The 22,384-nt window shown below is 47.2% G+C and overlaps 1 protein-coding gene across 1 annotated transcript in view; it reads left to right on the top strand.

The window, feature by feature from the left end:
• The first annotated feature begins 518 nt into the window (after positions 1-518).
• Positions 519-22,384, top strand: part of LOC137412157 (uncharacterized) — a 29,108-nt gene continuing 7,242 nt past the window's right edge. The window contains exons 1-3 of the mRNA XM_068097437.2: positions 519-633; positions 778-935; positions 11,979-12,173. Coding sequence (XP_067953538.2) covers positions 917-935; positions 11,979-12,173 — 214 coding nt within the window. The 5' untranslated portion in view covers positions 519-633; positions 778-916. The remainder of the gene's footprint in view (positions 634-777; positions 936-11,978; positions 12,174-22,384) is intronic.

The raw sequence follows: 22,384 nt of genomic DNA on the forward strand, positions 1-22,384 counted from the left end.
CACACACACACACACACACACACACAAACTGTGTTTTATATATATATAGATTTCCCACTTTTTCGTAATTTGCAGCCGCTGCGAACACAATAAATTCGTTTATGGAGGTTGTCAGGAGAGGATCGAGTAAAACTGAAAAACGACGACCTGGGCAGCATTTGTTTGAATATCACGATGGGAGTGTTTCCATGGAGACCGCCATGTTTTTAAGCGGTGTCGAGCGCTCCGTTCCGTTGGAGAACAATCTGAAGCGCTTTGAAGCAAGAGAGCCGCTTCCTAACGGAACACACCTCATGGTCGTTGAAAAACCGGGCACAGCAACAAACAACAACGACCCTTCAGTGGTGTTTCACTCTGAAAATACCGGCAGGGTGTATCTTCTAGCTTGGCTTGTCGAACCTTCTTTTCCTCGTTTTTTCAGCGATGGATATTTATGTGTAGAATTCTTTTCAGCAATATTCCAGGCTGGAAGCGATGCTCCGGTAATACACGTTATTATAAATGAAATAATGTTCGAGAGGGATTCGAGGGAAGCGACAGAAAACGAAACTGGAGGAGGGAAGAAGAGGCGGCGCGAATGGACTGGTGACCCCAGAATACGCAGAGCGATGAGAACATTTTACAAAGGGAATTGTGAGTATGGGAAATGTACAGATTTGGGGTTTTAAACATATTCGTGAGGAGGACGAAAGCTCGTATTTTATTATTTCTGATGCAGCCTGTGGATGGGAGCGCCGCTGTGCCGCTGATGCAGTGCCCCCTGTTTCCACTTTCCAGGAATCTGGTTCTCATTTTTGCCGACCTTGGAAGGATGACCGGCAGTGTCAACCCACCTGGTGCTTTATCACGTCACGACAATGTCTCGAACTCAAGCGTCAAGACCCTAAGATCTTAAATCAAGCACCTCTTCTTTCGTATGCATCACAGGACTGCAGGTAACATCATTGGCCGAGGGTGCGGTTGTGCTGCTGATGCAGTGCCCCCTATTGCCAGGGCATTGCAGAGCCTCCGCTGGGTATGTGGGTGGACCCTGCAAACCTCAAGTGGGGGGCCACCTGAAAACCTCAAGTGGGGGGGCCACCTGAAAACCTCAAGTGGGGGGGGGCCACCTGCAAACCTCAAGTGGGGCTCCCCTGCAAACCTCAAGTGGGGGCCCCCTGAAAATCTCACGTGGGGGCCCCCTGAAAATCTCACGTGGGGGCCCCCTGAAAATCTCACGTGGGGGCCCCCTGAAAATCACACGTGGGGGCCCCCTGAAAATCTCACGTGGGGGCCCCCTGAAAATCTCACGTGGGGGCCCCCCTGAAAACCTAACGTGGGGTCCCTTTCTATTGGAGGGCTAATAATATGGTGACAGATCTTCAGGCGAAGAATCGATTCATACCTCGGGTCCGGAGGGGGTTAGCGAAGTATTAGGATGACTCGTTCTGTCTGTCTCTGCATGTATTTGTCTCCCTCCCCACTATCATGGGTAATGCATTGTCATATCTCGGCTATGTCTGTTCCGATTGTAACCAAACTTGACAGGATAGTAGTATGGGTCAACCAGAGTGTCATATGTGGCCAACGATGAACCAAGTTAAATGTCAAGGTCATCAAAGGGTGAAAATCACATTTCTCACAATAACTTTGGAATGAATCATCAGAGAAAGAAGTGGGTTTTTACATCAAAGCCCATCAAATATACAGTCACGTGAAAAAGTAAGTACACCCCTTATAAAGTTTTGACTTTTTCAACATATTTCAACGTACAGCTATTTGATCTTCATTTCAACAATATTGACAGATAAAGGTGACATAATATAACAAATATGAAACATTTACATTTTGTAGTCCATTGTATAATTTAAATCAACATAAATGCAAATTTCACATGTGGAAAAAGTAAGTACACCCTTGGCTCTAATAGGTGCTATTGCCCCCTTTGGCAGAAACAACCTCAAGTCGGCGTTTCTTATAACTGTCTATCAGTCTCTGACATCGACTGGGAGAAATTTTTGCCCACTCCTCCATGCAGAATTCTTTCAGTTGTGCGATGTTTGAGGGGTTTCTTGCATGCACAGCTCGTTTCAAATCCCCCCACAACATCTCGATGGGACTTAGATCCGGGCTTTGACTTGGCCATTCCAGAACCCTCCGTTTCTTTCTTTTCAGCCATTCCTTGGTGGATTTACTGGTATGTTTAGGGTCATTGTCATGTTGCAAGGTCTACCTTCGGTTGAGCTTCAACTTTCCGACAGATGGCCTCACATTATCCTCAAGCACCCTCTGGTACAATGAAGAATTCACAGTGGATTCTATGATGGTGAGCTGCCCAGGCCCTGATGCAGCAAAGCTGCCCCAAACCATAATATTTCCACCACCATGCTTTGCAGTTGGTATCAGGTTATTGTGGTCAAATGCTGTCTTTGGTTTTCGCCAAACATGTCTTCTGGTACTGTGGCCAAATAGCTCTACCTTTGACTCATCTGTCCAGAGCACATTGCTCCAGAAGTGCTGGTCTTTGCCTAGGTCTCGCGAGATCTTTGGAGATCTCGTGAGATCTTGTCGGGGCGGTCACGGTTTTTCGAAGCTGTTCCACGATCTTCACGCACGCTCGAAGTTAAGTAATTGTCACATTTGTATTTTTGTCGAAACTGTATTTATCTTACGTGTGTGTACCTTTTGCGTGTCCCTTGGAAGATTATCGGTGTTAATCTTTCATACCTGTAAAAAATAGTCGAGTATTTCGCGCCACGCGGCCTAGTTGTTGAAGCTTCCAACCTTGAGGCCTGGTTCTCTTCGGGCATCCAAAGCGGTTATTTTTTCATTCGTGTGTTTGTCAAATTTCAACTCATTATTTTATCGTCCATGCGTTATTGTTTGTTTATAGTTAGTTTTGGTTTGAATTTCCTGTAACTCGTAATTAATTAATCGTGTTCTGCTCCGTGTGTGCGGCCTTGTACCCCTGTCGGTGTTTGTTAACTTAAGTCCCCTACATCGTGTTTTGCTTGGCTCTGAGTTTTTTCCCTTCAACCCCGAACATAATACTCTTTGTCTAACGTTTTAAATCCATTCCTCCCCCCCCCCCCCCCCAAAAAAAAACAACAAAAAAAAATAACCAAAAACATTTTATTTTCCTTTCTCCACGTGTGCTGTTGTCTCATCCTGTACTTTCTGTCCAGGTGTGCTGTTCGTCCCGCCCCCATTATCTCCTTGCCATCCACCTTTTGCCCTGTCCACGTGACTCGTGGTGGTCCCTCTCGGCTCTCCCCCCGTTGGTACTTTGTGCATAAAAGATTGTTTACGGTTCTGTTTTAATATTATTTAAATATGTATAAACTTTCCCCTTCAGTGTTTTATTCAGTGGTATATTACAACACGCTGTTTTTCTTCCTATTTAAAAGGCTTTTTTCAAATTCCTCTCCATCTCATTCCACGTCAAAAAAAAGAAATTCAATCCGTTATAACTCTAAATCACTACATGGTCTAAATTCACATTCATTCCACCCCTCCTCCATCGTTCTGAATCGGATTGCTAACTTGAAAATCAGAACAAACCCAATTTGTTATCAATGTTCGTCTTTCATTAATCATCCACTTTCGAAACTCCCTCCTTGCCCCTCCCCTCCAAATCCCCCCCTTGCCCCTACACTCCTAAACTCCCCCTTGCCCCTCCACTCCTAAACTCCCCCCTTGCCCCTCCCCTCCTAAACTCCCCCCTCACTCCTCCCCTTCAAAACTCCCCCCCCCCAACCCCTTCCATTCAAATCTCCCCCCATACCATTCCTCTCCAATTCTCCCTCCTCCCCCCTCCTCAAAGCTGCCTCCTCCCCACTTCGTCTCCCTTCTATCTCATACCTCCACCCCCCCCCCCAACCTTCTACTTTCCTCTGCCCCCCCCCTCAAACAACCCCTCACTGTGCCTCATCCCTTCACCATCAAACCTTTCATCCTCCTCATCCTTCCCTTTCTTGGAACTCTTCTGTAATCTCTGACACACTATCAACTGGACCTGACGGCATCAGCCCACGGGTCCTAAAATCCTGTTCTTCCGCTCTTTCACTCCCTCTCTCTGTTCTCTTCACCCTCTCTTTTGCTCAAGGTCATCTTCCATCTGCTTGGAAATCTGCCAACATCACCGCTTTGCACAAAAAGGTGCAAAAACAGATCCCAGCAACTACAGACCAATCAGCCTTCTCCCAATTATCAGCAAAGTCATGGAATCCATCATTGCTTCAGATATGAAATCTTTCCTCTTCTCCAATGGCTTGATCTGTGATCATCAATTTGGTTTCAGACCTGGACACTCTACTCTGGACATGCTGCTTTTGCTTTCACAACAATGAATGGAGGTCCTCAATGCCAAACAGGAAATTAGAGCAGGCTCCCTTGACATATCACGTGCCTTCGATACGGTCTGGCACCCCGCTCTGCTCACCAAACTCTCCTCTTTTGGTATCCATGGAAATCTCCACGCATGGCTGGCGGACTTCCTCTCTAGTCGTAGTCAACGTGTGGCCCTGAATTGAATGGGGTTCTCTCATCTCCCCTTCCTGTTCAGGCTGGATTTCCCCAAGGCAGTGTTCTGGGCCCTGTGCTTTTTCTGGTCTTTATCAATGATCTCTCCGACTCTCTGGAAAATCCTCTCTATCTCTTTGCTGATGACTCCACTCTCTGCCGCTCCATTCCTCTTCCCTCAGATCGGCAGTCTGCAGCCTCCTCACTCTCTGAAGACTTGGACAAAATCACAAACTGGTCAAACAAGTGGAACATGTCTTTCAATCCTGACAAATCTCACACTCTTACTATGTCTCTCCGAAAAGATCGACTGGACAACCCTCCCATCTATTTTCTCAACAATCCTCTCCAAGAAGTTCTGTCGCTCAAGCTTTTGGGTCTCACTATCTGCCATGATCTTTCTTGGGAAAACCACATTTCCAAGCTGGCCTCCAAAGCCAGTCGCCGATTGGGCATCCTCCGTCGTGCGAAGTCCTTCCTCGGCACACCTGAGCTCCTCACCACATACAAGGCTTTCATCCGCAGCTCAATGGAATACTGTTCTCCCCTATGGGCCGGTGCTCCTGCCTCACACCTAGCTCGGCTTCACGCTGTTGAAACCAAAGCTTTCAGAATTATTGGAATCTCCCGCGATGAAGCTATCTCTGAGGGCCTTTCACTCACTCACCGCAGGCAGGTAGGTGGTCTTTCTGTCTTCTACCGACTCCTCTCCGGCCTTGCACCCCCAGCTCTCTCTGTGCTCTGTCCCCCAAATATTCCTACAGGTCGCACAAGATCTGCCAGCAACCCTCTGATGGTTAAACTGCCGAAATCTCGGCTCTCTGCTCACCTTCACTCTTTCATTCCTCTTTTCTCCCGCCTCTGGAACAAACTCCCTCACTCCCTTCAATCCCACTCCTCCCTCCAGGTCTTTAAAACAGCTGTTCACCACCATCTCTTATCTTCCCCCATCCAAAACCTTGATCTTTTCTACCCCCGCTAATTCACCCCAGATCCACCTTGATTGAAATTCCAATTTCTTTCCTGGAAGTCCTGGCAGTGTCCATATGTTTTATACCTCTCTCAACCCCCCCCCCCCCCATTTCCCATGCCCCACACCCCCAAAGCCCTCTCCCTCTCACAGATCTCTCGATGTCTCCATGTCTCTCGGTCCCTGCTCTCAAATGTTGTGTTTATGTCCTTCCCCCTCTCTCCCCATCTTGTCTACTGCTCCCGATGTTATATGTTTTATGTGTCGGTTTGTCTTTCTGTGTGATTAATGTTCGCTCTTTCACGAGCCTCGATCTTGTATACAAAAAAAGAAAAAAAAAAGGAAAAAAAAAAGGTGTTCATTGGCAAACTTTAGTCTTGCCCTGATGTTCTTTCTGGACAGCAAAGGTTTCCTCCTGGCACACCTCCCATGTAGATCAAATTTGTGCAGCCTCTTTCTAATGGTAGACTCATGCACTTTGACATCAACAGTGGCAAGAGCTACTTGTAGGTCCCGTGATGACATTCTGGAGTTCTTAGAGACTTCTTTCAGCATCTTGCGGTCTGCTCTCGGGCTGAACTTTCCTGGGGCGGCCTGGCCTGAACAAGTTGGCAGTGGTTTGGAATCTTCTCCACTTGTAGATGATCTTCCGGACAGTCGGATGATTGATTTCAAATTGTTTGGAGATCTTTTTAAATCCCTTCCCAGACTCGTAGGCATCTATAACCTTCTTTCTGAAGGCCTCAAAGAGCTCTTTTGATCTCGGCATGGTGACGCCGCACACTTCAACAACAAAGAGCAAACCAAACCAAATGTCTGAGGTTTAAATAAGACAGGTTCCTCCAAGATCCTCTCTAACGATGTTCTTATCATTTGCACCTGAGCTGGTGCACCTGATTCTAATTTTAGGTATTTGAAGTAGTGATAAATGTAAGGGTGTACTTACTTTTTCCACATGCGAAATTTGCATTTATGTTTATTTAAATTATACAATGGACTACAAAATGTAAATGTTTCATGATATTTGTTATATAATATCACCTTTATCTATCAATATTGTTGAAATGAAGATCAAATAGCTGTACGTTGAAATATGTTGAAAAAGTCAAAACTTTACATGGGGTGTACTTATTTTTCACGTGGCTGTATGAATTGAGGCACATCAAATCAAATCTGACAGGAATTGACTGTCAGGTTCCATTGGGATACAAAAATAAAAATTTGACCTTAAAAATCACAATGACCAAAAATTCAAACATTAAAAAAAAACTTTATATCTCAGAAACTGAGCTGCAGAAATCCTTCAAAATTAGTTTGTGGAACCCTCTTAAAACCCCCAATAAATCGCTAAAATAAAATGATGAGAGGAGAAATTCCGACAGGCAAAATGACGTCGTTTATTCGAATTTCACAATGGGAAAAGCAAATGCAAATCTGATGATTTCTGAATATATCGAAACGCACATTGCTCTGTCAATAATGACCCAATCTGCCGATCACCAACAAACCAGGCACAGATGTCGTACAGCCTGAACAGACAAAAATGATGAATTCCTGCACATAAAGGTCAAAGGGAACAAGTCGAGAACAGAACAAAGTGAATGTCACATCATTCCGAAAATTGCTCAAAAAGATAATTATTTTTAAGTATTACATGGTGGAATTGGTCTATTATGGATATAAATTCTTCAGCTATTCACTGAAGGGATGCGGAGAAGACCATCAAACAGGGATGAGTCATGGAGTCAAAATATCATGACACACACACAATCACGACTCACACGCCTCTGCAGTCAGACAAAGGCAGACCAAAGCCGTCCAATATTTCCAATAACTTCTCCGTTAGTTTCATGCCGGTCGTGTCTCTCACAACAAAAAATGAGAGGAAATGTTCGCATATTAAGCCTCTCCATCTTGCACACAAACGAAGCGGATGATGACGGAAAGTTGCTCTTGGTGGCCGATATCTGGGGTCCAATCAAGCAACACTGAGATGGTAATTGTAAGATGCAACACGTGCAAGTATTTCACTTCTGATTCTGTTGGCTAATAATCCAAGGAGCTCGTTCTGAATATCAGCACTCACATAGTTATCTCGTACTTCCCCGGTTGATGATCTTCGAATATGCTCCTGCATGACCGGGTCAAATTGAGCCATCAACTCCAACTGCCCAAGAAAATTACCATTGTTAGGCTCGTCGAGGCCTTTCGATGACCCAACGAGTGCCAGATTTCTCTCAGCTAAAAAATGAACAATCGCAATCAAACGCTCAAGGAAGTTTCTCCAATGTTTTTACTCCAGGTCTATCAAACTCTGACGCTTATCATCGAGTCTTTCCGGCCTTGCATCCAATTCCTTCCACTTCTGCATAATTTTCAGCTGAGAATCTCATTCGCATCGGTTTTTGGAAAATCATAAACTTTCACATGCTTTGGATCGAACTTGACAATGGCAGAAATTGTCACCTGGTCCAGCACTTGAGGCCACTCTGGAAGTGTCAGCAAAATTTTCGACAAAATCCACAGACCGCTCACCTCCAACTGATTCTTTCTCTGCCTGTCCAAGCATCTGCTCTTCCATTGAAAGTGTTGTGTGTTCATCCATGTCCCCAGAATTCCTATCTTGCTCCTGGTGCTGAAGCTGTGACATTAAGTCAAATGTGCTGTGCTGCGCTCTGGGTGGTTTCATCAGAAATTTCTCAAAACAGCCTCTCAATTTTGTTTCTCCAACCTTCGACGCCTCTTGCTTTTTTTCTTTTTGCTTCGCCAGACTCGTAATGTCTCGGACCTCGGTTTCTGTGCCTATCGCTGTTCATTATTGCCAGGATAGCTTATGTGAGCCTAATGCCGAGTGTGTTAAGAAAGAAGATAATGCTGACTCGCATCCTGAAAGTACTTCCGGAAGATGGAGGAAATGATGTATAAGCGAGGAAATAATTGATACTAAATTTCATTCAATTTACTTTGAGGTCATTGGAAAGCTATTTAACAAGCAATAAAAACTTCTTTTTGAATGAAAAAGGATGTAGGGATGTTACTGGAAAAAGTATGGAAACAAGAAGAAATGATTGATCTGTCAAAACAAAGATACAAGTTTCTTTTTGAAAGTCCATCTAACTTTCTGAATTGGATGAAGAAGATGTTTAATGTATGGCGGCAGGAACCAGTAAAGATTTTAGAATAAAGCGTGACGGACACAGAAGAAACACATAAACAACAACAACAACAACTCTGCCACAAAAAGTCTGGTTTTCACGTGTTTCACTGTATTTTTCATCCTCATTGAGAATTGTGATTTCCAGATAGATATGCCATGTGGTTGTGAAGTGCAACATGATGTCTTTGATTAAATCCATCAGTGAAGCGATTGGTAGCCAGTAGGCATGCAGGATTGTGCGATTGATAATATCGATGTTGTACAACTGATGCACATGCCATGATGGCAATGTACAAAAGAGCGCGCATAGCTGTAAGGACGAAGGATGGGAACAGTGATGAGTTTGAGGTGAAGGTGGGAGTGCATCAGGGGTCGGTACTAAGTCCACTACTATTTGTAGCTGTGATGGAGGTGCTGGCTCAGAACGTAAAGGAGGGTTTACCGTGGGAGTTGTTGTATGCAGATGATCTGGTGTTGATTGCGGAAAGTATGGATGGACTGAAGGAAAAGATGAACACGTGGAAGGAATGTATGGAGACAAAAGGTCTGAAGGTGAATATCGGAAAGACGAAGGTGATGGCAAGTGGTAAAGCATGTGGTGAGGTGGAAAGAACTGGGAAGTGGCCCTGTGCTGTGTGTAGGAAGGGTGTCGGAGTGAACTCCATTCAGTGTACAATGTGCGCTGAGTGGGTTCATCAAAAATGTAGTGGTCTGAGAGGGTCATTAACCAGTGTGGCAGCTACATTCAAATGTAAGGTGTGCACAGAGGGAGCTGCAGATGTAGGAAATGTTGAGTTGGATCTTGGAGACGGCGTGAAGCTGGAAGGTGTGAAAACATTTTGCTACCTCGGAGACATGCTGAATGGAGAAGGTGGATCAGACTCGGCAACGGTTGCTCGAGTGAGATGTGCATGGAAGAAGTTTCGGGAATTGAGTGGCGTGCTGATGATGAGGGGAGTGTCGTTGAAGCTGAAGGGAAAGGTGTATGCTGCATGTGTGAGAAGTGTTATGATTTATGGGAGCGAGACATGGGTAATGAACGTAGAGCAGCAACGAAGGTTGGAAAGGGTGGAAATGCGAATGGTTCGACGGATGTGCGGAGTATCGTTGAGAGAGAGGAAGACAAATGATGAATTGCGAAAGATGATGGGAATAGAGCCTGTGATTGATGCTGTGAAGAGGAACAGGTTGAGATGGTTTGGTCATGTGTTGAGGAAGGATGAAAGTGACTGGTTGAGAAGAGTGATGGAAATGAATGTAGAAGGAAGTCGAAGACGGGGAAGACCGAGAAAGACTTGGCTAAAGATGGTGGAAGAAGAAATGCGGGCAAGGGGGTTAACAAGGAGAGATGCAGAAAATAGGGGAAAATGGAGAAGATTGTCATGGGGACCGCAAGGCTAACCCCCGCTCTAGCAGGGAAAATGGCCTTTTAAAATGCATGTTGTTGTTGTTGTTGATGTTGCACAACTGGACTTCAAAGAAAGATGCTTTCGCTGTTGTGGGAGGCCCCTATTAGTGGGTGGCCCCCAGCGGCTGCGGGCTCCGCGGGCACCTGAAGGAGTCTGGGGCTTTGGCACTGATTACGTGTGTGTGTGTGTGTGTGTGTGTGTGTGTGTGTGTGTGTGTGTGTGTGTGTGTGTGTGTGTGTGTGTGTGTGTATGTATGTATGTGTGTGTGTGTGTGTGTATGTATGTATGTATGTATGTATGTATATATATACACAAAGAATTAAGTTAAGCACCCCCCCCGTTTTTTTACAACCTCGCACATTACAAGTTTGTTGTCGTCAAAACAGTGTAATATACCCATGATATTGCTATATTTTCTGGAGAAGTGATATTATGGTCACATAAAAACATAACAATCATGCCGTTTTCAATATTTTATTCTGAATAATTTAAGGTGAAAATTTTTGGGAATTTTAGGCATATTTTCACCTCAATTTAAGTATGGAGCTATAGGTCCATCATGGACAGTGTGGATAACGTTTATGTTTTCTAACGTACAGTCATTGTTCTGAGAAGACCTCTAGCGATCTTTGCGTCAATCCCATCTTCATGGATGACAACGCCAGGCCTCACCGTGCGAGACGCGTCCGAGCCTTGCTGGAGCAAGGTGCTGTGACAACCATCCCCTGGCCTGCGTACAGTCCTGACCTGAACCCCCTCGAGCACGTTTGGGACATGTTGGGACGACAAATTGCGAAGATGGTCCCTCCAATAGCCAATCTGGATGAATTGGAACGTGCATTACATCGGGAATGGAACAACCTGCCACAGCAACGCATACGACGGCTTACAGGGTCTATGAGACGTAGGGTTGAGTCAGTGATCCGATCACGTGGGTCCTACACACGTTATTGACGCAACGATCGCTAGAGGTCTTCTCAGAACAATGACTGTACGTTAGAAAACATAAACGTCATCCACACTGTCCGTGATGGACCTATAGCTCCATACTTAAATTGAGGTGAAAATATGCCTAAAATTCCCAAAAAATTTCACCTTAAATTATTCAGAATAAAATATTGAAAACGGCATGATTGTTATGTTTTTATGTGACCATAATATCACTTCTCCAGAAAATATAGCAATATCATGGGTATATTACACTGTTTTGACGACAACAAACTTGTAATGTGCGAGGTTGTAAAAAAACGGGGGGGGTTGCTTAACTTAATTCTTTGTGTATATATCTGTCCAGGCCATAATTTTTACCATTTGAGCTTTTGTCATCAAATGTTCAGCAAAACATTATTATGAGAATATGGAGAAGACAAATTAAAAGGTCAAAGGTCAACGTCACATAAATGGTCAATTTTCATCCCATTGATTTGCAATTTTTAAGAATTTGCATGTTGCGTCACTGAAATGGTATCGCTTGGCAATAAAACACAAGAAGCCAATTTTTTGAGGTCAAAAAGGTCTCAAATTGTCAATTTCCATTGGATGACTTGAAATTTGAGCAGGGTTGGCATATTGAGTCACTGACGCTTATTACATTTGGGGTCAAAAGGTCAAGGTCCCCTAAAATCGCCCAAGTATTTTTTTGTACATTTTAAGCTGTTTTTGTCATGTTTAGCATACCGAAGAAGAAGTCTGAATACACACGGACGGGCTTTGCTTTTTCAGTTGCTTTCTAGTTTTATATGTGGCAAAATCAAAATTTACATCAACAAGTAATACAATTAGAGTATTGTATTAAAAACTTGCAACGTGTACAAAATATATTTGTGGGTGTTGCAGGGTTCGTATATGTGTGTGGTGAACGTATAAAGTACTGTGTCAGAACAAGTTACTCAGCATGGAGCAATCATCAGGAAGAGTCGTATGTTTTTTTGCTTCTCCAAAGGTTCACCCACCATGTACACTCAAGATGGCTGTGGGAAGGATCCCTGTAACGTGCAGCCGGAATCGGGACAGCCGACTGTGCTCGTGTGTGGAATGAAGGTTGAGGAGCTGGAAGGGTCCTCTGAGATTCTGCAGATAAAAATAGAGGATGTGAACTCCTTTGGTCTGGAGGAGGAGCAAAGCGACGAGACGAATGGTGAGTTGTGTGTTCAACGTCACTTCTGATGGGATCTGTTTGTTTCGACTTTCGTGCCATGTTTTGTATTTGTTGTACACTTGATAGAGGCTCATTTAAAACCTAGAACAGAATGCAATGAAATGAAATGGAAATGGGAAAACAACAACAGCAGAGTCGAAGTGAGATGAATGGTCGGGGTGAAGGACACATGCGGGTGAACAAACTGCACAGAAGTCGAAAGAAACACAAGAAGAGGAAGCTGAAAGTGGGGATGAAACAGAAAAGTAACAAATCAACCAACAATTTAAAAAAAACAAAAAAAAACACCTTTAGAGGCCATTTTTCCCCGCAAGCGGGGGTTGGCCTTTTTCGGGGACCGTGGTTGTTGTTGTTTTTTGTTCCCCTTTTTGAAGCAATGTTTTACGGCCGGATGCCCTTCCTGCCGCCAACCCTTTTTGTCGCCTTTTTACGACAAACAGGGAATTACCAGTGAACTGGTACTCAATTTGCCGACCTCAGAAGGATGACAGGCTGAGTCAACCCCCCTGGCGTTAATTCAGCGATCGACCGGGATTCGAACCCAGGATACTCGGATCCTAAGCTGGCACCCTAGCCGCTAGCCCAACACCAGGCTTTGGGGTCATACCCCAAACCAACAATTAACTGCCCTTAAATTCAACAGTTGTCCTGCCCACAAAATCATTACTAAACCAACAAAAGCTTGTGATGCAACACCGTAAGCCATGTGTTATTCTTCCTTTCATTGGACGTACATCATACCACATTCAGCGTATTCTCAACACTGCCAACATAGCAGTACCCCATCGCTCGACACACACAATCAAATCTATTCTTCACCCACATAAGGAAGGATGACCTCCGAACCACCAGTCAGGCATACCATGTGAATGCGGTAAAGTTTCTATTTGTAAAACTGGGAGGATTTTCAATAATAGACTGAGAGAACATCAAGCACAGAATGGACGAGGCAAACGGGAAAAAACCAGCAATAGCTAATCATACACAGGCCAATAAATCATCGCATGTTATGGGCAGAAGGAAAACTTCTCCCATCCATCAGCCACTGGCACAGAAGGAGAATCAGCGAAGCTATGGAGATGCATCTACATCACACGGTCCCCCAAGAAAACGGGCTACCCATTAGCGATAAATGGCTCTCCCTCATAAACAAGCTGACACAACCATAACGATCAATACACCGGGGACAATGGACCATGATGAGCAAGACCCCACTGGCCAATCAGCAACACACAATGACCAGCCAATCAGCACCCGACAATAACCAGCCAATGGGGGGGGGTGTTGAGTTCTTGTAAATTCTGCATCCATTTGTTGTCCCGCGTCGCACCGCGGAGCGAAATGGGGACTATGGTTTTCCCCTCTGTCCGTGTGTCCGTCCGTGCGTGCGTGTGCCCGTGCGTGTGCCCGTGCGTGCATGTGTGTGTACATGTGTGTGTGCATTAAGGAAGGACCGAATTCTAATTTGGTGTGTGGGTGCAACCCACGTCAAAATCCAAGATGGCCGCCACCATGTATGTCTGACGTCATGTATGTCTGAACCTTGTGAGCAGAATATCTTGAAAAATAAGCGAAGTACCAACTTCTAATCTGGTGTGTGGGTGTATCTACGCATAAGGGAGAACGCTATTGAAAATTGGGTCGCCATGTAAAAATCCAAGATGGCCGCATTGCGTCTTCCACTTTGTCAACTCACATCACTTTACCGACGGGGGACCTAGGCGTAACGCTTGTTCCAAGTACTTCCTCCTGTCGATTGGCAGGGCATGCTGCCTGAAACGTTGAGGCCTACTTTTCTTTTTCTTTTGCTTTAGAGTTATTTTAAAATTACTAACGATATTGTTGCGGATCTCAACGTCGGCCCCTTTTCCCCTTAAGAAGGGGGGATTAATCCCCTTGTCCGCGACTGACCGACGTGAGTCCTGGGGGTCCCAACGCTCCTTCCGGTCGGGAGCAGCCAGGGTATTTGTTCTACGAAAAGTCCCAAGGACCTGAGTGCCACTCCTGACCGCGAAGCAAGGGAGGGACTCCCGCTCCAACCCCGGTTTTAGATGGTCTAGTTATATATAAAAAAAAATAACCACCTTTAGAGGCCATTTTTCCCCGCAAAGCGGGGGTTGGCCTTTTTCGGGAACCGTGGTTGTTGTTGTTTTTCGGTCCCCTTTTTGAAGCAATGTTTTAGCAACCCGAGGTTCGAGTCATTAGCCTTCACTAACCCGATTCCGAAATGTTGGCCAAATCGTGCCACAGGTATTCAATGAGGGAAAAGACAAGGACGAACGGATGTGAAGGAAAGAAGGCAAGGTAGGAAGAACAGGATTTATTACTAACTATTATGGACAAGACTAAAGGTAACCAAGGAGAAGGAAAGAAACGAAAATAATTTACAGGAGGATGGAAGGACCAGAAGGACACAGAGCAATTCTAGCTTACCTATGCAGTCTTACTTAAACCCCAGGACAACACAGAAGACGGACGACAATCAGACTTACACAAATGGGAATGAAGGCAGGAACGAATGGCTGGAAGGGGAAGAAGGTTCAGTTGGAGCTTGCTCCCGCACGGGACGTCGGGCTCGACCTCGACGGCCACCGATGCCACCGATCCCACAGCAATCGGGTTCCCGTGTAGCAGCGGGTCGAAGCTGCGTGTCACAGGGGGGGCCGGACTACGATGGTCTCAAAGCTGCGGTTTGTTCAGCTGCGGTAGACCCCGTTTGGTGAACTCATCTCTCTCATTGGACTCAACTCACAGCTGCTCCTCCTCCACTGAACTCAACTTCCAGCTCCCCCTCCACTGAACTCAACAACTCTTCCTCCACTGAACTCAACTCTTGCTGTTCAGAGTCAGCAGGTGTGGCGTCAATTATTGGAGGCAATTGCAACAAGTCGCCTCACCGCGTGAACGAGTCAAATTCAACTCAACTCTCCTCCTCCACTGAACTGAGGTGGGGGGCGCCGCGTGACGGGTTTTATAGCGCCACACCCTGGAACGTTCGTGAAACAGCCCGATCGTTCTTTCTCCGCCCTCTCAAGCCAAACCCCTCGTGTTTGGTTGGCTGATTGGGGTTGGCTCACTCCTCCTTCCTATGACGAGGTGGAGACACGCCTTTCTTCTCCGAGGCTTGACCACGTGGCAATGGCGGCGAATGCAGTTGGCAATAGAGGCTTTGAGGGAATTGAAAGGGGATCTATCTTATTTCAATTCGGTGCAATGCAGAGTCAATTAATGGGAAACACAGCCTTAAACTAATACACATATTAAGGAAATAACTATTTAGAAGGGTATATGGTGGCCTACGTGCATGTATATGGACTAACTAGGGGGACGACCTTTGACCTTTACACACAGCTGAGGGAATTACAAGGAATCATTACACTTACAGAGGGTGATATTTACAACAATTCTCATATCCGCAACACTGCACCCTCATCCTCCAAGGCACGTCCCTGGCCTATAAAACTTACTTAGTGTGACACGTAGGTGTAATTTCCTCTACAATTAACCTGACCCTGAGTGCGACCGTTTTAAAACACAAATAAGTATGTCCCCCTGCTGCATTGCACCCTATCTAACAGATTCATGCCCACAGGATAACCGAATTGCGAAATTGTTTTCAAACTAAACATGAACGGTGGGGAGCATTATTTATAAGTGACGCTAATTGTATTTATAAAACGCAACCCAGGACCTGTGATTGTTCTTTTTGGGGGGGGGGGGGACGGGAGAGACAGGCTGCGCTGCATCGACGCACCAGCACCAACAAAGAGCACCATAACGCACCGGAGTGCACAGTCACCGCAATTCAAAGAAAAACCAAACCCCTGGTGCTGGTCTTCCTCTTCGGCTCCCTCTGCTGGCCATTGTTCTTCCAGATGTTGTCTTTCTTGTTCTTACTGGCGGCCTATATGGAATAATAAAAAAAGCACAGAACGTGTCCACTCTTTTTTTATTTATGGCCCACAGGGGCCGACTATGGGTGGTTCACCTGTGTGGCATAGGTGCCATGTCACCGAGGTCCGCAAGCAAGATCCTGGGCCATCGTGGCCGGTTCCAGCAGAGGGGCCATGCCCCAACCCGTGGGGTCCATGAGGGGTGCTCAGCCACAGACATGTGGTCCATAAGTGGTGCATCGATGCAGGCAGCTGATTGCGGGGGTCCGGGCACACAATGGCGGACTGCCGCACGCTCCTCTCGGTGCCCAGAGAGCACGATCCATGGGTCGGGGAAGGAAGACAGAGAGGGCAGGTTAGCGAGGGGTAAGGTCACAAGGGTACACATCAATAAAGGCAATGCAAGGCGAGGTGCGTCTGGAGACTGAGTGGAGAAAAGCTCGTCCCTACCGTACGTCACCCCCCCCCCCCCTGTTACTTGTTCTACCCTTGCCCTTACCCCCGTATGTACAAAAATCTACACCCTTACCAATTCGTCACTACTGTCTCGTCTTCCCCATATTTCCCCTAATACCAAATTCGGCACCACAATCCCTCTAATCCAGAATTTGCCATCACCAATTCATCATCAATCCTCATAAGGAGGGAGAGATGGAACAACAACACAATGTCACACCCACATCATGATGCGTCTCACATTCCAAACATTTGCACAAAAATAATAAAAACATGGCATGGTGTGGAGTTTTGTCTCCTCAGGTGAGTGGATGTAGATGGTGCGAGGAGATTCTTAATCCTAACTATCCTCTAAATGACTTTAATACACTTTACACTACCCGGGGTCTCTCCCTGCAAATCCATTGGCCAACTTACTCTATGCGGTTTTAAGAACCAATTCCCATTGACCAAACTGTGGTGCTTCATCAATTTGGGGTCTCACTCCCCCGGTTCAACTCCCTGTGCCCTTGCACAATTTCCGGGCTGAGTCGTGTAGCTCTCCCAGCAGGTCTACCCACCTGCACACCTCCACCACTGCAGTTGCCTCCGAGCTTACCTGCTGATTACCCTAACCTATCTACCTGGGGAAGGCCCTCTGGCGCTCTCCCCACTCTGTGCCCTCTCTGGCACTGGGCTACTTTGGATCCTCGGGCCCCATCCACAACAACTCTACCGGCTCCCAGAGCCCACCTGCGGCCTCATCTGGCCGACATCCTCACAGTGGTGGAGTGCCCATTTAACTACACACACTAACAGGCCACACGCCCAGCCATTTCCACGACAATAATGCACCCATCCAGACACCATTCTTCCACACGCACCACAGATGCCAATATCAAACTACAATTTACCTACTCCCTCTACCTAACTCTTAAACTACCCTCCCCGGGTATTCGTGATAGGGGTCCACTTTTCCCCCATTCATACCTTCGCACCATCCACACCTTCGCACCATCCACTCCACTCCACAGTTTCCACCATACTCCCTCCACACCATCCATTCCATACTCCATATATTCCATACTCCATGTATTCCACACAACCATTCTCCATACACCTGTATTTGCACACCTGTGCCATCACACCTGGTGCTTCCTGCACCCTCCTTCCTCCCAGGCTTCTTCAATCATTCAATACAATGCACAACCACAATTGTTCCTCATGCACTGCTCCATACACTTCCACGCTCAATACAACTCACAATCACCTCACTCACTCATGCACTGCTCCATACACTTTCGATCCTCAAACACACGGCATCATATGATTTACCTGGTTTCTTTCTAACTTGGTGCTCCCCGTCTTCCCTTTAAACTAAGCACATACCACGTCATTATCATCCAAACTAATCTACCTATGTCCCCACTACAGGTGTAATATATAAAAAAAATAACCACCTTTAGAGGCCATTTTTCCCCGCAAAGCGGGGGTTGGCCTTTTTTCGGGAACCGTGGTTGTTGTTGTTTTTCGGTCCCCTATTTGAAGCAATGTTTTACGGCCGGATGCCCTTCCTGACGCCAACCCTTTTTGCCACCTTTAACGACAAACAGGGAATTACCAGTGAACTGGTACTCAATTAGCCGACCTCGGAAGGATGACAGGCTGAGTCAACCCCCCTGGCGTTAATTCAGCGATCGACCGGGATTCGAACCCAGGATCCTTGGATCCTAAGCCGGCACCCTAGCCGCTAGCCCAACACCAGGGACTAGCCCAACACCGTCGCTACTTAATGCTACCGTTACCTATGGTCCTCTCTAGGTCCCTAATCCATTATCCAAACCCTCCCTCGGCGAGCTTTCACTGCCAAACCCCATAGCTAGTGCTCATGTGCCCCGTTGTGAGGGACGGTGGATTTGCCATCCCACCACATCGGGCATCTTCCACTATAAAATTTTGCTCATCAAATTCCAGCCAATCAAAAATTTGCCAATCCTATTCACTATTCTAAAGTTCGGATCAAAACACTATTATCATCACAGTCCGCTATATCTGAGCCTCGGTGCGTCATGACATCATTAAAACTCGGCTTCGCAAAGCCGAGCAATGAATTCGGGTGGTTTTTGTCGCCTGCAGGTTGAATCCGTCTGGCATTCGGTTCAGGGGAGGCGGTTTGGTCGGGCCGAGATTCCATGCACCATCTCGACGCGGATCTTTGCGGCCTCCGGCCCGATGGCTCAATCTCGCCGGTCGGAACCCCGCCCCCGCAAGGGGGCACCGTTCCGATCCCTCTTATCTGTCCTTGAACCGGACCGGTCGCCTTGCCCGGCTAGGCCCGGACTCGACCGTGCGCGGTGGGGCCAGGCCCGAATCGGCAACGACGCTTCGAAGAGAAGTGACGCGGCACCGATCCGCGCCAGGCCTCGCATCCAACAAAGCGCACCGCGCCCCGAGTGCTCGCCTCGGCTATCCGTCGCCCTAAACGCTGCCCCGGTCAACGTCGATGCTTCACTCGCATACGCGACCCGTTTTACACTCACCAAGCCCGGCGTTCCGACGCCGCCCGTACATTCCACACACTCCGTCCATTTCACCCCCGCATTCCCTGTTACACACCACACCTCTCGCGCACACTCACCGTTCGCACACTTCCTTAACACACCTCGCGCACCGTCTTGCGCACTCTCCCTCGGTACGTACTCTGTACCACTCATGGGGGTGCACCCTTGCATCCACCCACTCACGCGCTTCAATGGGCTCTCCCACACCCGTGCCACAACCAACTCAGGTGTGCTTTCTCGCACACTCTCACCGTCCATTCCAGGTGTGCAATCTCGCACCAGCTCCTCCACCAACTCACTCTCCGGGTCACTCTCACCCTCGCACGTACACTCCATATCGCTCTCACTCTCTGTGTCACACTCCGACGTGCATTCTCGCTCGCACTCGGTTTCACACTCACGCTTCGTAACACGCTCATTCCCCGATGCACACTTTTTTTTCACAAGCGCGCCATTTCCACTCACACAGCGCCCAACGGACCTTCCACGAATGCCCGGGTGCTTTTGCGATCCCAAGCGCGCGACAATTCTCTTCGCGCCAAACACTCTGCCGGAAAACCTCTTAGCACCATATACAGCCCGTCTCACCTTCGGGGTTCTTCTTCCTCCCTGCACCAACACCTGCAAATCTTTATAAGGATTAAGCACAGCATCAAGGTGTGAGCATGGACTTTGCACATTATGCATTCCTTCCTCCAACTGTTGCTCTTCTACGTCTGTCATCTCTACAATTTCAACAATACCCATAATTTCTTTGTTCACCTCGATGACCGTTGGCTTTAATAAAATTCCCTCTACCTCAGCGGTCGCCGGCTGCCCCAAACCCCGGGTCGCGATTTCTACACCCGTCATTTTACCCGCGCTTTCCTCCGCCTCGCTCAACCAGCGCTTCTCGACCTGCTTTACCTCGTCGTGCACCCTCGCCCAACATGCGATCCATGGTCTCCCCACATTTTTGTGCGCTCTCCCCACATTTTCGTATGCTCTCCCCACATTTTTGTATGCGGTCACCCATTCTGTCCCCAACTTTACCGATTCGCTCCAATTTGCTTCCTAGCCCCTCAAATTTGGCTCCTAGCCCCCCGATGTGATTTCCCATATTATTCCTCAATTCCCCTATTTGATTTTCCATGTCCGTTTTTAATCGCTCCCCCATTCTGTTTTCCAATCCTATATTCCCCATTAGTATGGCTGCATTAATCTGCGCCATGAGGTCCCGCACATCAATTCCCCCTATTTGTGTAGCGGGCGCGGCCGCCGCAACCTCATGCGAGCCGCCATTTTGTGCCTCTCCAACCACGTGCGCGAGGGCGCCATCTTGTGCACCTGATACCCCCGCAACCACATCTTCATTGCTCTCCTCCTCCCTCTCCCCCATATACATTTCCCTGGGGTCCTGGGTCGCTTCTAACCCCCCTTCTAACTCACCCACCAGCATCCGACCGCCTTGAGCATCCATGGCACGATTTTAAATTTGGATGTTTAAAATAAAATTTTGGGCCACTCGTAATTTTGAGTGCGCTAAGCGCACTTCAGGTCCGAATCTCGCTCCTGGCACCAATTGTTGTGGATCTCAACGTCGGCCCCTTTTCCCCTTAAGAAGGGGGGATTAATCCCCTTGTCCGCGACTGACCGACGTGGGTCCTGGGGGTCCCAACGCTCCTTCCGGTCGGGAGCAGCCAGGATATTTGGTCTACGAAAAGTCCCAAGGACCTGAGTGCCACTCCTGACCGCGAAGCAGGGGATGGACTCCCGCTCGAACCCCGGTTTTAGATGGTCTCGTTGCTGAGCGGTTTTTAGCAACCCGAGGTTCGAGTCATTAGCCTTCACTAACCCGATTCCGAAACGTTGGCCAAATCGTGCCACAGGTATTCAATGAGGGAAAAGACAAGGACGAACGGATGTGAAGGAAAGAAGGCAAGGTAGGAAGAACAGGATTTATTACTAACTATTATGTACAAGACCAAAAGTAACCAAGGAGAAGGAAAGAAACTAAAATAATTTACATGAGGATGGAAGGACCAGAAGGACACAGAGCAATTCTAGCTTACCTATGCAGTCTTACTTAAACCCCAGGACAACACAGAAGACGGACGACAATCAGACTTACACAAATGGGAATGAAGGCAGGAACGAATGGCTGGAAGGGGAGGAAGGTTCAGTTGGAGCTTGCTCCCGCACGGGACGTCGGGCTCGACCTCGACGGCCACCGATGCCACCGATCCCACAGCAATCGGGTTCTCCCGCGTAGCAGCAGGTCGAAGCTGCGTGTCACAGGGGGGGCCGGACTACGGTGGTCTCAAAGCTGCGGTTTGTTCAGCTGCGGTAGACCCCTTTTGGTGAACTCATCTCTCTCATTGGACTCAACTCACAGCTGCTCCTCCTCCACTGAACTCAACTTCCAGCTCCCCCTCCACTGAACTCAACAACTCTTCCTCCACTGAACTCAACTCTTGCTGTTCAGAGTCAGCAGGTCTGGCGTCAATTATTGGAGGCAATTGTGACAACGTGAACAAGTCGCCTCACCGCGTGAACGAGTCAAACTCAACTCAACTCTCCTCCTCCACTGAACTGAGGTGGGGGGGGGGGCGCCACGTGACGGGTTTTATAGCGCCACACCCTGGAACGTCCGCGAAACAGCCCGATCGTTCTTTCTCCGCCCTCTCAAGCCAAACCCCTCGTGTTTGGTTGGCTGATTGGGGTTGGCTCACTCCTCCTTCCTATGACGAGGTGGAGACACGCCTTTCTTCTCCGAGGCTTGACCACGTGGCAATGGCGGCGAATGCAGTTGGCAATAGAGGCTTTGAGGGAATTGAAAGGGGATCTATCTTATTTCAATTTGGTGCAATGCAGAGTCAATTAATGGGAAACACAGCCTTAAACTAACACACATATTAAGGAAATAACTATTTAAAAGGGTATATGGCGGCCTACGTGCATGTATATGGACTAACTAGGGGGACGACTTTTGACCTTTACACACAAAGCTGAGGTATTTACAAGGAATCGTTACACTTACAGAGGGTGATATTTACAACAATTCTCAAATCCGCAACAATATAAATACCTTTTTCTGGAGCCAACACGTGATGTAAACCAGAAATCTTTTACTTTATAAATATTCCACCATGGAAACCTTTAAACAGCACTTTCATACATGTGCTTGACTCGCCATGGGGAATTTTTTTTTTCAATGTCAATGTCATTGGTCACTTGATTGAACAGCCATGTTGCATTTAAGCTAAAACCTTTAAAAACATCTTTCAAACCGCTGAATGATTGGATCCGAAACATTAAGTAT

Source organism: Myxine glutinosa, chromosome 5 (assembly GCF_964187855.1).
Source record: "Myxine glutinosa chromosome 5, kmMyxGlut1.1, whole genome shotgun sequence".
NCBI classification, from domain to species: Eukaryota; Metazoa; Chordata; class Myxini; order Myxiniformes; family Myxinidae; genus Myxine; species Myxine glutinosa.